Below are 15225 nucleotides of genomic sequence, written 5' to 3'. Positions count from 1 at the left end.
AGCCTTGTCTACATAGTGAGTTCCAGGACAGCTAGGGCCACACAGAACAATGGTTCTCAATCTTTCTACTGTTGCAACCCTTTAACCAACCATAAAAGTATTTTCGTTGCTACTTCAGAACTGTAATTTTATTACTATTATGAATCTTAATGTAAATATTTTTGGACAGTGGGTTGCCAAAGGAGTTGTGTCCCACAGGTTGAAAACTGCTAACAGAACGAGACCCTGCCCCTCCCCCTCAAAAAAAACCACAAAAACAAACAAACACAAGATAAACCAGAGCACAATTCAAGATCTTCTCACACCTATAAGCTCATCTGTTTCAAGGCAGAAGGGGAGCTGCCACACAAAACAAATGCCTACTCGTTCCATACGAGCCAAGACATGTTGGCACGTGGGCCTTGAACTCAGGGATCTGCCTGCCTCCGCCTCCAGGGTGCTATCATCAAAGTTGTGAGCCACTGCACCAGGCTTATGTTTTTGATTCTGACACTCAGGTGACAGAGGCAGGCATGTGGCAAGTTCCAGACAGGCTGAACTACACAGCCCATTCTGGGTCAGCGTGAAAACCATGACAAGACTCTGCCTCTAAATATAACACAACAAAAATAACTCAAGATGAAAGCAAGCTGCCTTTATAGCCAAAAACAATGTCTACAATCTACTCAGAAGAATCAGAATCATGCCATCTTGGGTCTCATGCCCAGTGGAGTGGCTAGGCTGTTAGACGGGGTGTCCTGATGGATATAAGTGGCTTACCAGACCTGAACACTAGTAGCAGGGCTCTGGACCCCAGCAGGACCAGGAGATGATGCTAAGGCTCTGAGTATCTTCTCTGGCTCTTCTGAAGCTTTCCTCTGCCCTTTTTCCCTTACGTCCCCTTTGAGGTCCACCTCCTAACACAAACTACCATACGATTAGATGTGAGTCTGCACCCAGTTCATCCTTTTGGATAGTGACTGGATCACATATCCAAGCACAGAAGAGAATAAACTGAGATTCAGGTGACAGGCCAGTTATGGATTCCCTTCACCGTGAGTCTTATTAATAAGTGATGTCGTTTTCAATCTGCTAGCAAACTAATCTGTTCATGAGACAGAAAAAGCAAACCCTGAAAATAGCCCTGCAGAGAGAGACCTCTGTCCAGGCTGAAATCACAACTGTGTTGTAGAGTTAAAAGCGTTTTAATCCTAGCACTAGAAAAGCAGAGACAGACCTCTGAATTCCAGGCCTGCATGCTCTACATGGTAAGCAGAGGTACATGGTAAGCTAGCATAGCCAGGGCTATGTGGAGGAACCCCTGGCTTCAAAAAATAATGAAAAACAAACCAAAAAAAAAAAAAAAAAAACCTTATCTAGAACACCCATTCAGAGCCTGCCCCACATGTGGCCCATACATATACAGCCACCAAACTAGAGAAGATGGATGAAGCAAAGAAGTGCAGGCAGACAGGAGCCGGATGTAGATCTCTCCTGAGAGACACAGCCAGAATACAGCAAATACATAGGCGAATGCCAGCAGCAAACTACTGAACTGAGAACCGGACCCCCGTTGAAGGAATCAGAGAAAGGACTGGAAGAGCTTGAAGGGGCTCGAGACCCCATATGAACAACAATGCCAAGCAACCAGAGCTTCCAGGGACTAAGCCACTACACAAAGACTACACATGGACTGACCCTGGACTCTGACCTCATAGGTAGCAATGAATATCCTAGTGAGAGCACCAGTGGAAGGGGAAGCCCTTGGTCCTGCCAAGACTGAACCCCCAGTGAACGTGATTGTTGAGGGGAGGGCGGTAATGGGGGGAGGATGGGGAGGGGAACACCCATAGAGAAGGGGAGGGAGAGGAGTTAAGGGGATTTTGACCCAGAAACCAGGAACAGGAATAACAATCGAAATGTAAATAAGAAATACCCAAGTTAATAAAGATGAAAAAAAAAAAAACCTTATCTAGAAGATTGTCAGAAACCTGCAATGGCCATTCAGAGACTGAAGCATAATTGCTGGGACCCATTGTCCTCGTAGCAGAGAAATACAACCTTGGTCCCCCACACACACAAAGCAGAGGGCGTTTCAGATGCTATCCGCTCATCAGAAGTCCTTCAGGGGACGAAATCCTGGAAATCATGGAGTTCATGGCCAGAGAGCAACATGATGCCTCATCAGGGCAGTGGTTGTGTCCAAGCCTTAAAAGCTCCTGAGTGCCAAGCTGGAGTTCTGGAAGGAAGTACAATGAGGAATGTGGCCCTGGTGCCATGGTAGCCACCACCTTGAGCCTTTTCACATTTACTCCACAGAGGACGTTTCCCAAGCAACCCTGGTCCCCAGAGTCTACTGCCCTTTAACCCCCAAGAGCATTATTTCCAAAACCAGTGACTGTTAACTGGAGCTGGACTCAAAGGCAGGCTGTAATCTAAGCTCTTCAGGAAGCTGAGGCAGGAGGATTGCCAAGTTCAAGGCCTGCCTAGAACAGACTAAGTTCAGAGTCTAGACTCTTTTCAGCACAAAGCTGACGCGATCCCTGCCTGAAGCAGCTGGAAGGAGTTCACCACGGGGCCTGGCTAGCCGTGAGGTGGCTCTGTGACTTAGAGCACTTGTGCTCTTACAGAGGATCTGGACTCCACTCCCAGCACCACACGGAGGCTCACATGACACACACGCAGACAGCATGCAAGGAAAACACTCACACATGCTTCAAGTGAGTCTGCTTTTCAGAAACAGATACAGTCTTTAGATAACATCAGAATTTATTGAACAAATCAACAGGCTACACCAACTTTGATGTGTATAATCCACTAAATACTGTAATTTCACTTGCGAATCACAGCCACTAACAATTCAAGCTTTCTTTCCAATCTTAACCATGCATTGCACTACAGGAAATGATATGGAGGCAAAAAAAAAAACAAAAAACAAAAAACAAAAACAAAAACCAACCAGGACAAGAAGAAAGAATTGGCGATGCCAGGCTTAGATGGGCGGGCCTTTCATCCCAGCACTGGGAAGCAGAGGCAGGCCATGGATCTCCGTGAGTTGAGACTGGCCTGGTTACACAACAAATTCCTGGGTGGGAGTGGGGGGGGGATTAAAGGGACAGGCTGTGGATGTAGCTCAGGGTGCAGAACGTTTGCAAGCAAGACGCTATAGGTTCAGACCACAGAGATGGCTGTCATGTCAATTCAACTCCCAAGCCCCACATGGTAGGAGTTCCAACTCATACAAATTGTCCTGACCCCCACACAGGCACCACTGGACATGTGAACAGATGCTGTATAATGAAAAGCTTTCGGTCCAATCCCCAGAAAAAGCATAAAACCACGTGTGGCATTTACACTCATAATCCTAACAATCAGGAGGTAGGGATGGGTCAACATGTAAGGCCAATTCCACCCACTAAATTAAACAGGGACACTAGCCCGGCACAGGGCGTACAACTGTAATCAAGGTGGAATTTTTGACTGAGGCCCGTCTGGTCTAATGAGTTCTCTAACAGGTCTGTATGGAGACCCTGTCTCAAAAAGAAGAAAAAAGAAAGAAAAGAAAAAAGAAATAAGAAAGGTCAGTCACAGAGGCATGAGCCTGCAGCTCCAGCAGAGACCGGCAGACCCATGGGAGCCCTCTGGCTAACAGGTCTAGGTCTAGGTGAACCATCAAGCTTCTGGTTCCATGAAAGTCTTGTCAAGGGAAGGAGTGAGCATGATACACACCACCTGAGGTTTAACCACAGCCTCATTTGGAGAGACAACACACTAACCACAAAACAATTAAAGAGGCCCAGCAGTGGGGGATGTCATGTTGCAGCCTAGGGACAGAGTCAGAGCTTGTATCAACCCAGCCTGAGAACACACATTATCATGGCCCCAGTACCTGATGTCCCTCTTTAGATGAATCAGGATGGGAACTGCATCCAACAGTGGTCTAGGGTGTCTAATATTGTCATAAAAGCTTGGTTTCTTTTTTTTCTGCTAGAGTTTGTCCACTTGTCCACACATTCCTGGTTCAATTTCCTAAGCTCATAAGTGGCATTTTATGAGTATAAATATATGACTTAACAGTGTCTGTCACAGTAATGCTGGGTGCTGGCTGACCCAAGACATTCGGTGTCAGCAATACAAACCAGTATTTAAATTATTTCAGATGTACATGCCTGAGTGTTTCACGTATACGCAAGACTAATGCACCACACTCATGCCTCGTGTGCCCTGTGAGTAGTTCTGGTTGGCTGAGCCACCATGTGGATCTGGGGAATCAATCAAACCCAGGTTCTCTACAAAAAGCATCAAGTGTTCTCAACTGCTAAGTCCATCTCTCTAGTCCCACAAAAACTGCTACTCAATGTTAGTGTTGGACTAGAAAACCTATGCACAGCCACGATGTTAAAGGAGCTGTAAGGAACCAGGTATGGGGTTTTGAGTCTAAGCTCAGCACGCAGAAGCCAAGAGCAGAAGAACCAGGAGTTCAAGTTTGTTTCCAGCAGTCACAGGACTCAAATCATCCAAGTGGGCCAGTCCCGTTTTCCACCATAAAATCCGAAAACCACCAGGCTGGAGGAATGCCCTTTTGCACCTGCCCAACCAGAACCCATGATGTCTGTCGATGTCTCACACTCCCTATGTCAAACACTCTCACTTTTTTGCACTCTAGCATCAATTTCCCTACCACTCAGAAGAACAACAGTGTAAAACCATGTGTTGGACATACTCTGACCAGATGGCACCTGTGTATTGCCCTCCACCTCCCAGTGTCCACAGGAGAGCATCAATCTGCATCTCATTAGAGATGCCCAACAAGTCCCAACCCATCAGAGGGACATCACAACACATATTCTCCAGAGCAGACAGCATAAAACAAGACCTGTTCTTGCTGCCCAGTAGTCCTCTCCACATCTACAAACACAATATGAGGCTGAGAAATGACTTCGAAGTCCAGACCACTGTGATGATCACAGCTTGGGATAAAGTGGATCTTTGACGGGTGGGATTTCTGCTTGACGACGTTATGTGCCAGTTCCCTCAGGATAGGCATGGAGATGTAGTTCCCGTGGAAATTAAACTTGGTGAGCTGTGTACAGCATCTCAGGGCAGGTAGGATGGCACTGAGCTGGGAGTCCATCATTTGACAGCCCTCCAAATCCAGGGAAATCAGGGTAGATGCAGATTTCAGTAACAGAATTCTCAGGGGCTCTGGGCTCAAATGGGTGAGTTTGACCCATTTCAAATTCAGGTGTTTTAGCTGACTTGTGCACTGGAACTCGGATATATGGATCCAGTCTGATTTTGAGAGATTACAATCAATCACTGACAGGGTCTCTAAGGGTGTCTTTAGCCACCTAAAAAGAAAAAAAGAAACAAGAAGGTATTTCTGGGAATATGCATGTGGTTCAAGATCTTTCTAATCAAACACATGGTAGTCTGCACATTCATATCTATATTGAGGACTGTCACCATCACTGTAGGAACAGCTCAGTCCGAGACTACAATTCCTTCCTACAAATGAAAGACCAACACAGATATAACATCACATTTCCCATCTACTCACCTTCTGCTTGAGGTCAAAGCTGGGGATGGCAGCACACACTTGTGATATACCACCACTAGGGACCTGACACAGGAGCATTGTGGGAAGCCAACCTTTTTCCCAATCTGGACTACAGGTGATAGCCTCCTCTAAAAAGCCAGCCTGTCTTTGCTGGGGACTGTGCATGTGTGCAGGTCGCCCCTCTTCAACGCCCCCCTTTTCCAATTTCCCTTAGACACTTCCTAAGAGAGAACTCAGAACCCGTTCTCACTTGATCTCATTACTGAGAAGCCCTCCTAGCCCTTTCCAGACCATCAACTCCAGCTCCACCCTACTGCTTTGCATTCATGGCTACGTGACTACCACTCTCCAGGACAGCACGTGCCCTGATTACCTCGATAATGTCAATGTCCCAGGAGCTGCAGAGAGCACATGCCCACTAATGTCTAACAGACAAGGCTTCTCTCTCTTCTGATGAGAAACCTGACCACCCCTCCTTACCAGAATAGCTCATCCAGATGGCCCTCTAGGAAGAAGACAGTGTCCAGATGCAGGATCTGGAGGCATTTCAGTTTAAGGAACTGAGAGGTGAACTGGGTGATGACCTGCTGCTTCTCCACTGGAGTCATGGAGAAGGCCTGCCAGAGGTGAGAGAGAATGAGACAGCGCAGGTTCCTCATGCGGCCCAGGTAAGGGGCGAAGTTTAGCAGGCAGACGGGATTGCTGATGCAGTATACACGCAGCTCCTGGATAGAGTCCAGATCCAAGATCTCCAAGAGTTTCCGATGGTAGTAAATGGACATTGCCCAGATCTGCAGCTTGCAACAGCACAGCTTCACCAAACCACTCCTGCTGTCTACCCATTGAACGAGGAAGGCCTCCGTGGAATCTAGCGGGCTCTCCTTGAGGACCATGTCTACCAGCACCTTCACTGGCTGTTTCACCCGTGTTCCTGAATGGCCCAGCACTGCTGGATTCTCACTACAGCCAGCAGTCCCGAACACGGGCAACCTGTTCCACAGCTTCAAAGGCATGACCCGTAAATCCAGCACTTTCAGCTTGCACCTCCTGTGGGGAAAACAGAAGTCTCAGCCCCTAGGCATTAAACACGCTCTGGCTCCCATGCCCTTGTCCATGAATCCAGTCCAGTCCCCGTGGGAAGCAGGGCAGAGTCCTTCAGCCACTGGTGATGTGTGAATCCTGTCCGCTCCACAGCCCTTCCGCAGATGGCCGAAGCCCCTGTAGCTCTCCATGCTGGGGCCATCAGAAGCCTCCATTCCATTCCGTCTACCTTCTCTCCCCATTCTACCTGACCCCAACTGTCAGTCTGTATCCCCTTCTGGGTATCACTCACCTGTGGGGAACTTCCTGGAAAAGCAAAGCATCGAAGCCATACAGGACAATCTCTAAGATTCTCCGGTAGGCAGTCTTCCTACTGACCATGGCCCCCAGTGGAAGGCAGGGGAAGGGCCAAGCCTGCACCATCGCCTTGATGATCCCAACCAGTCTGTGTCTGCAGGCCTTTTTGAACAGCGACGGGAAGAAAAGTGAGGGCAGGTCATCCAGAGCGGCGACAGCCAAGGCCTGGTTTTTCAGGAGGCTGTCCTCTGCCAGCTCCTGGAGTACAGGTGGGGTCTTGCAGCTCATCCTGACGGATCAATCTTCGGGAAGAGGATTCCTGGGGCAACATTTAGAAAAAGATGTAAGTGCCGAGACTGTCCTTGCCCACAACAGGAGCTAGGTCAGGGCCACAGTCACTGCTCCAAGAGTGGCACAGACCTCGGTTTAGCTCCTTCCATTCAGTGCTCCACTGACCTCAACACCACCCCACTCCCTGTTGGCCCCAGGACTAGGGGATCACACATTCATAGCCACAGGACATCTTTTTTTTTTTAAGATTTATTATATATAAGTACACTGTAGCTGTCTTCAGACACACCAGAAGAGGGCATCAGATCTCATTGCAGATGGTTGTGAGCCACCATGTGGTTGCTGGGATGTGAATTCAGGACCTCTGGAAGAGCAGTCAGTGCTCTTAATCGTTGAGCCATCTCTCCAGCCCCCACAGTACATATTATCACCTTCCATTTCCAGTTTGGGCAATAGATTCCACTCCCAGCCAGAAGGGAGTCCTGTGCATTCTTTAAGTTACACCCCAGCTCCCTGAGGGAAATGTCTTTCAAGACCCTGTATGGCAGCAGAGGGTGGAAATGGTACCCAGATGCCACCCTAGCACTCAGGAGGGAGAAACACACATTTAGTGCGGTCAGCTTTGGAGTCACAGGGCTGGGGGAATCGCAATAGCTATAGAAACAAAGGGAATCATGCTGAGAACGGTTCACAGGTCAGCAGTTGGAAGGTAGAATCAGGGGTTCAAGACTAACCTCAGCTACATAAATTAGCTTAAAATCTTCTACATAAATTAGCCCGTCTTAAAATCTTCTATGGCTCTAAGCCAGAGGGTTCTTAGAATACACTTTAAGGACCTACAAACCAAACACACAACTCAGAGTCAAGAGGGATCCCATGAGTTTGAGGCCAACCAGAGCTATACAATAACACTGTCTCAAAAAGACAAATGTCTTCCTTATCTCAACTCACAAAAAAAGACATTATGGCTCCATAGCCAGTTCCAGGCACAGTGAAGAGTGCCTTCCCCAGTGCCTTCACTCAGGCATCTTGTGGTCTGGCCAGCAACTTTCTGGGGGATGGGTGGGTGGGTGGGGTTTTTACTACGTAGCCTCAGGGACCTGGAAAGATAGACAACTGCCTCAGGGATTAAAGGGAGTTTTTGATCCATTCTTTGCCTTTGATAAATGCAGTTATCACAAATTCTGCATGGCACATGAAATGGCAATCCTGCCTCAGCCTCAAAGGACTAGGACTATAGGCACGCACTAACAGCTAAACTGGATGTTTATTGTAATATTTGAGTAGATGTTTATTCTTGTGGCCCTTAGCACTGAACCTGGGAATCACACATGTTAGGCACTTTTACTAAAGACCTACTATCACCAAACTTCAAACTAAACATTTTTATCACTAATTTGTTATTTATGTTTTGTCTTGGGTCTTTTTGTTTTGTCTTGTGTATGTGTGTTTTGTTTTGTTTTTTGAGATATGGTTTCTCTGAATTACAGCCCTACCTGACCTGGAACTCACTCCATTCCACTAGGCTGGCCTTGAAGTCAGAGATCCTTCTGCCTCTGCCTCCCAAGTCCTGGGATTAAGGGCCAACACATCTGACTAAATATTTTAAATGCCAAGGATTGAATTTTTGTAGGAGAGAAGTTTCTTGTAAATCTAGAATGGTGACTCGCATTACTATCAGAACACTCAAACCTAAGGTGGAAGAATTTATAGAAGTTCCAGGCTGCCCAGTGTGTTAGCCCAGGATAGCCAGGGAAGTTATACCCAGAAACCCTAACTCAAAAAAAAAAAAAAAAAAAAAAAAAAGACCCACCCCCCCCAACCCATTTCCCAAAAGGCATTTGGCACTATGCTCACTTTATGAATAACTCATCTCAGACAGTACTCCAACAAGAAACCAGAGTCATGAATGACCCTACCCAAGACTGGCTTAGCATAGACCAGGCTAGCCTTTTGCCTCTTGAGTGCTGGGGCCACCACCACCCGGCTAATACAGTGATTCTCAACCTTCCTAACGCTGTGACCCACGCCCCCCACCCCCAGCCATCAAATCACTTCATTGCTATTTCATAAATGTAACGAATCTAACGCGGGACGTGACCCGCCCGTCTCGCACCTTGAGATCACTAACTGCCGAGCAGAATTACGCACACCTGGGAGGGGCCAGATGCCCAAATGCTGGCCTAAGGACCCAGCCTACCCTACATCCTCCCTGAAGGCCCGATCTAGTGAGGAGCTTCGAGTTAAACTGTTGTTAGTCTGAGGGGGCAAAGTTCAGAAGAAGCAATCTTTGACAGGGGAAGCAACTTGGCTGGTGGGATACATGGATAAACAGGGTATGCTAGCACACACCCTTAATTCGACAACCGGGGAGTGCAAGCTGGGAGATCCTAAATGCAAGTAATTCAGTTACGCGGGCTCGATGACTCAGCAGTTAATCCTAGCATGCCGGAAGTGTTTGAGGCCCGAGTCCCGCGACGCACTGATTTCCTGGCCGGCCCCGAGCCTCAGACGAAGCCCTGCTTCAAAAACAAACAGAGTGAGAAAGAACCGGCCCTATCCTGTCAACGCACCCGTTACTCAAGTCTCCGCGAGTTACCCAGATACACGGGATGATTTCTGTCTCTCTTGGTGCGGAGTAAGGTATTTATTTTGTTTTAACTAAGGGCTGAAGTGATCCTCCGGCCTCAGCCTCACGGAGGAGGTGAAACCATCGTCTGCAGCTGCTGCTACTAAGGTCTAGACGGGGGTAATTACGGAACAAAGTGGCTCACCAGAGATGGACGGACGAAAGAGGTCTCTGAGCCGCAGCAGGGCCCTGCGGTTCCTCTGTCTCCCCGGCTGGCCTCAAACTCCCAAAGACTTAACAGGAAGCCGCAGCGCTCTCGTGGTCTCGGAAGCTTTTACACAACGTTCGGCTCCCACGCCGCCTAAGTAAGCCCGGACCCCTCCCCCACACCACACAGCCGCCACTTGATTGGATGTTCCGGGCTCCGCCCACTTTCACAGGATTTTTTTTTTTTCTACTCCAACGTTTTTTTTTATTTTTTCTTTTTTTTAATCTAGAGCCGGATGTGGCGGGACACTTTTAACATCCGCGGTCAGGAACCTGAAGCAGGAGCATCTCTGAGGCTTCAAGCCCAGCCTTATCCAACTAAATATCAACTTCCAGGCTCCGGCTAAAACTAACTGATGAGACCTTACCGAACACACACACAACACACACACACACACACACACACACACACACACACACACACACACACACAGGTCTGGGCTGTGGTAGTGCCCACTTTTAATTCCAGCACTCAGGAGGCAGAGGCAGGAGGATCTCTGTGACTTTAGGCCCAGCCTAACTAAATATTTATTGACTTCCAGGCTCTATCCTAGACTAGTTGATAAGACACTTCCTTTAAAAAAAAAAAGAAAGGAAGGAAGGAAGAAAAGGAAGGAGAGCTGGAGATGGCTCGATGGTTAAGAGCAGTGACTGCTCTTCCAGAGGTCCTGAGTTCAATTCCCAGCACCCACATGGTGGCTCACAACCATCTGTAATGGGATCTGATTACTTTGTCTGGTGTGTCTGAAGACAGTCTACTTACATATAATAAAATAAATCTTTAAAAGAAAAGAAAAAGACGGGGCTATAGTTGTGCACTCTGGTGGCAGAGGCTGGAGGATTAGGGTGAGTTCAAGGCAATCCAGGTCTAGACCTCAAGCTCCAGGACAATATAAACACACACACACACACAGTGTTTGCATCTGATCTGTGTTCTCCCCACAGGGAAAGAAATAAGATAAGGTTAAAGTCGAGGCTCAGTCACAAATTCACTCCACAAACAGACTTTTCAACGTGTTGAGTGCAACAGTTTGGAAAGAAAGATAGCAAAGGGTTAATCTATTTCACAGAAAAGCGAAAGCGGCTAGGCATAGTGGCACAGACCACTCTGCTATGTGGAGGGAAGAAAATCTGAAGTTCTAGGACAGGCCAAGTTGCAATGGTAACAGTCCAGCCTGAGCTACATGAGACCCAGTCTCTAAAAGCAACTGACACATGTCATTATTCTTGCAGAATTCTTTAAAATAATATCAATGAAAACCAGATTCTCTCCCCAAGAATAAAACATGAGCAACTTACATTCCCCAGTGTCACCTGTGAGGTTTTTCTCTTTTGTCTTCCTGAAACAAGGCTTTGGTTTATGTAACCCAGGTTGGTCTAGAACTTGCCATGTAGACCAGGCTAGCCCAAAGAGGTGATCCTGTTATCTCAGCCTATCCAGTGTTGGCAAACCATCACAGCTGGCAAGCCACAGTTTAGGAGACAGGCATCGCCATGCCTGGCTTTGAGATGCTGGGTGTCAAACTCAGGGCTTCCCACGCTGGGTGAGTACTCTAACAACTGAGGTACAACCCCAGCCTCAGGATGTGGGGCCTCGTGGAGGGACAGAGGTGTAAGGCGAAGTCTGCACAAAAATATTAGAAGCCTTAGTACCTGTGGAAGGGCAGCGTAAACCCAACTGGATCCTTGCAGGCAGAGAGAGGCCTTGGTTTCCCCAGAAGGTAGGGGGTGTTTCAGATGAGATCAACTCAATCACAGTGGGGCAGAGGGGACAGGGAGCAAGGCACTGAGGTTAGATAGAGAACATTGCTGAGGACCAGACCTGGAGGTTCAGAGGTGTGTCTTTGTTTTGGGGGGATTTTGTTTGTGTTTGTTTCTTTGTTTGAAGACACTGAGCTAACAGCCTTGGCTGTCCTGGAACTAGCTTTGTAAATCAGACTGGCCTCAAACTCAGAGATCCCTCTGCCTCTGCCTCTGCCTCTGCCTCTGCCTCTGCCTCTGCCTCTGCCTCTGCCTCTGCCTCTGCCTCTCTGCCTCTGCCTCTGCCTCTGCCTCTCTGCCTCTGCCTCTCTCTGCCTCTGCCTCTCTCTGCCTCTGCCTCTCTCTGCCTCTGCCTCTCTGCCTCTGCCTCTCTGCCTCTGCCTCTCTCTGCCTCTGCCTCTCTGCCTCTGCCTCTCTCTGCCTCTGCCTCTCTCTGCCTCTGCCTCTCTCTGCCTCTGCCTCTCTGCCTCTGCCTCTCTGCCTCTGCCTCTCTGCCTCTCTGCCTCTGCCTCTCTGCCTCTCTGCCTCTGCCTCTCTGCCTCTGCCTCTCTGCCTCTGCCTCTGCCTCTCTGCCTCTGCCTCTGCCTCTCTGCCTCTGCCTCTCTGCCTCTCTGCCTCTGCCTCTCTGCCTCTACCTCTCTGCCTCTGCCTCTCTGCCTCTGCCTCTCTGCCTCTGCCTCTCTGCCTCTGCCTCTGCCTCTGCCTCTCTGCCTCTGCCTCTCTGCCTCTGCCTCTCTGCCTCTGCCTCTGCCTCTGCCTCTGCCTCTGCCTCTGCCTCTCTCCCTCTCTGCCTTTCTGCCTCTCTCTGATTCTCTGTCTCTCTCCCTCTCCCTGCCCCCCCACACCTCTCTCTACCTCTCCCTGTCTCTCCTTCTGTCTGCCTCTCTCTACCTCTCTCTGCCTCTCCTCCTCTCTGCCTTTCTCTATCTCTCTCTTCCTCTCTGCATGTATGTATGTGTGCCCCATGCTTGCCCGGTGCCCTGGGAAGTCAGAAGAATGTGTCAGATGCCCTGGAACTGGACTTGGAATCCCTGTGGGAGCTGAGATTCAAACCTAGGACCTCTGCAAGAACAAGTGTTTTTAACGGATGAGCCGGCTCTCTAAGAACTAGCCACAGAGACCAAGCTAGCCTCGAAAGCCTAGAAATCTGTCTGCCACTGCCTCTGCCTCCTGCCTATTGGAATTAAAGGCCTGAGCCACCAACTGGCCAGCCACCTCTTTGTTTGAAGCTGGGTCTCTTGCAGTGCTGATGTTCTGTAATTCACTACCTGTGTGCAATAATCCATCTGCCTCCCCTTCCTGAGAGTGAAAACTAAAACTACTCACTACTCAGCCAACGCCATGCAAAGCTTAGTTCAAAACCTCGTTTCCTTAGGTGGGGTGCGTGGCACATGTCTTTAATCGCAATCACTTGAGAGGCAGATCTCTGTGAGTTCCAGGCCTGCCAGGGCTAAACAGTGAGTGAGAGCCTGCCCTTAAAACAAACAAACAAGTAGGTTTTTAAAAATTATTTTTGTATGTTTATTTTTATCTTTGCTTATGGTGTTTTGCCAATAAGCATTCCGTGTGTGTGGTCCCTATGGAGGCGAGATCCCTAGAACTGTAGTTACAGGGGTTTGGGAGCCCCTGCCACATAAATGCTGGGAATTGAGCCTCTATCCTCTGCAAGAAGAACAAGCGCTGTCAGTCACTGAGTTGTGTCTCCAGTTTAAATTTAAATCATCTTCTTCTTCTTCTTCTTCTTCTTCTTCTTCTTCTTCTTCTTCTTCTTCTTCCTCCTCCTCCTCCTCCTCCTCCTCCTCCTCCTCCTCATCCCCATCCTCCTCCTCCTCTTCTTCCTCCTCCTCTTCTTCTTCCTCTTCCTCCTCCTCCTCTTCCTCCTCTTCCTCCTCCTCTTCTTCCTCTTCCTCCTCCTCCTCCTCTTCTTCTTCTTTTCTTCTCCTTCTTTCTCCTCCCCTCTCCCTCCTCCTCCCCCTCCTTCTCTTTTGTTCGTTTATTTGTTTTGAGCCAGGGTCTCACTACTTAGCTCTGGCTGTCCTGGAACTCACCATGTAGACCAGACTGGCTTCAAACTCAGAGAGATCTGCCTGCTTCTGCCTATTAAAGGTGTGCACCACAACGATCAGCTAAAATTTTCTTTTGTTGAGGTGGTGACAGTAGTGTACATGTGTGCGTGCATATGTGTGTGTGTGTGTGTGTGTGTGTGTGTGTGTGTGTGTGCTTTTTAGTTTTTGGAAGCAGAATGTCATATAGACCAGGTTGACCTAGAATTCCATATTTAGCTGAGCATGATTTGAACACCTGATTCTCCTGCCTTTCCCTCCTGAGGTGGGACCTGCAAAGCTGTTCTACCAAGCATGGATTGTACGATGCTGGCATCCGACCTCATACGTGGAAGAATAGCACTGTGTCAGTTGAGCTACATTCCCAGCCCCTGGCTTTAACTTTCCTTTGTTTCTTGCCTTCTTTTTTCAGACAGACTTTTACTTTGTAGCCCTGGCAAGCCTAGCAGAGCAGGCTCACAAAGACTGACCTCCCTCTGTCTCTCCAGAGCTGAGTCTAAAGATCTGTGTGACCACACTCTAGTAAAAGTTGTTCTTTTTTTTTTTTTAATGTATGGGTGTTTGCCTGTATATATGTGCATGCACCAGGAAAGGCCAGGAGAGGATGGTAGCAGTAGGATCCCTTAGGACTAGAGTTATAGACACGTGTGCATCACCACAAGTATGCTGGGAATTGAACCCAGGTCCTCCAGAAGAAGATCGAGTGCCCTTAACCACTGAGCCATCTCTCCAGCCCCCTGGTGAAAATTTCTTGAGGAGGAAAGGCTTTGTGGTTGTCGTTCATGTAGTTATCTATCTATCTATCTATCTATTTATTTTGGTGTTTGCCATAGGCAAGACTTCATCTCAAAAAAAAAAAAAAAACCACCACCAACAACAAATAATTGAAAAATAAAGCCGCAGTTTTCCTCATCTGTCTTCTTTCAGCTCGGGAAATCCTCCCCCGCCTCACATGCATCAGCATCTCCAGCTCAGAAGTGCCTGGCAGGCAGGGACTTATGTCGTATGTAGGCTCTCCCTGAATTGAGGTCTCTAAAGAGTGGGAACAGGAAACGAAAGGAGGGAGCACGGAAGAAAGGGAGGGCTCACACCTGCACTGTGCTCCGCGGTTGTTTGAACAGGCACTGGCCTGCCTGGTTCTCTAAGGGCGAGCTCACGAGAAATGAAGGGCACTGAGCGTAGTGAGGGACAAACGGGATGCATTGTGAATTAGGGACGAAGTTCCCTGAGCCGCAGCATGCATCAAGGAGTGAGTGGGTCGTGAATGACCTGATTCCACCCGGTTCCCTAATCCCTGCCACTTTGGGGTGGCACGTTTGATGCAATCAGTTCCTTGAATCATCCTGGACCCGCTGAGGGTGAGCTGGGCGGGGATTCCGGAGTATGGTCTGTCGGAC

The 15225-nt window shown here is 48.5% G+C and overlaps 1 protein-coding gene across 3 annotated transcripts; it reads right to left on the bottom strand.

Annotated features, from left to right (window-relative positions):
* Positions 1–2730: 2730 nt before the first annotated feature.
* Positions 2731–10086, bottom strand: Pramef27 (PRAME family member 27). Of its 3 annotated transcripts, XM_006239343.5 has the most exons (5): positions 9943–10074; positions 9521–9687; positions 6873–7196; positions 6020–6586; positions 2731–5330 (listed from the first exon to the last, which is right to left on the bottom strand). In XM_006239343.5, exons 3-5 carry the CDS (start codon positions 7163–7165, stop codon positions 4814–4816), a joined length of 1377 nt encoding a protein of 458 aa, XP_006239405.1. In that variant the 5' UTR covers positions 7166–7196; positions 9521–9687; positions 9943–10074; the 3' UTR covers positions 2731–4813. The 3 variants fall into 3 exon arrangements, with proteins under 3 accessions (XP_006239405.1, XP_006239404.1, NP_001103087.1); XM_006239342.5 differs by lacking the exon at positions 9521–9687 and having other exon boundaries at positions 9943–10086; NM_001109617.1 differs by lacking the exons at positions 9521–9687; positions 9943–10074 and having other exon boundaries at positions 3554–5330; positions 6873–7202.
* Positions 10087–15225: the final 5139 nt, after the last annotated feature.

This window comes from Rattus norvegicus, chromosome 5, assembly GCF_036323735.1.
Source record: "Rattus norvegicus strain BN/NHsdMcwi chromosome 5, GRCr8, whole genome shotgun sequence".
NCBI lineage: Eukaryota > Metazoa > Chordata > Mammalia > Rodentia > Muridae > Rattus > Rattus norvegicus.
This window is presented reverse-complemented; position numbering and strand designations above follow the sequence as displayed.

Coding starts and splice junctions, on each gene's coding strand:
- Pramef27 (XM_006239342.5), bottom strand. CDS start 7,165: ATGAGCTGCAAGACCCCACCTGTACTCCAGGAGCTGGCAGAGGACAGC. Junction 6,587..6,872: donor TTCCAGGAAGTTCCCCACAG/GTGAGTGATACC, acceptor TTTTCCCCACAG/GAGGTGCAAGCTGAAAGTGC. Junction 5,331..6,019: donor CATCTGGATGAGCTATTCTG/GTAAGGAGGGGT, acceptor TTTTCTTTTTAG/GTGGCTAAAGACACCCTTAG.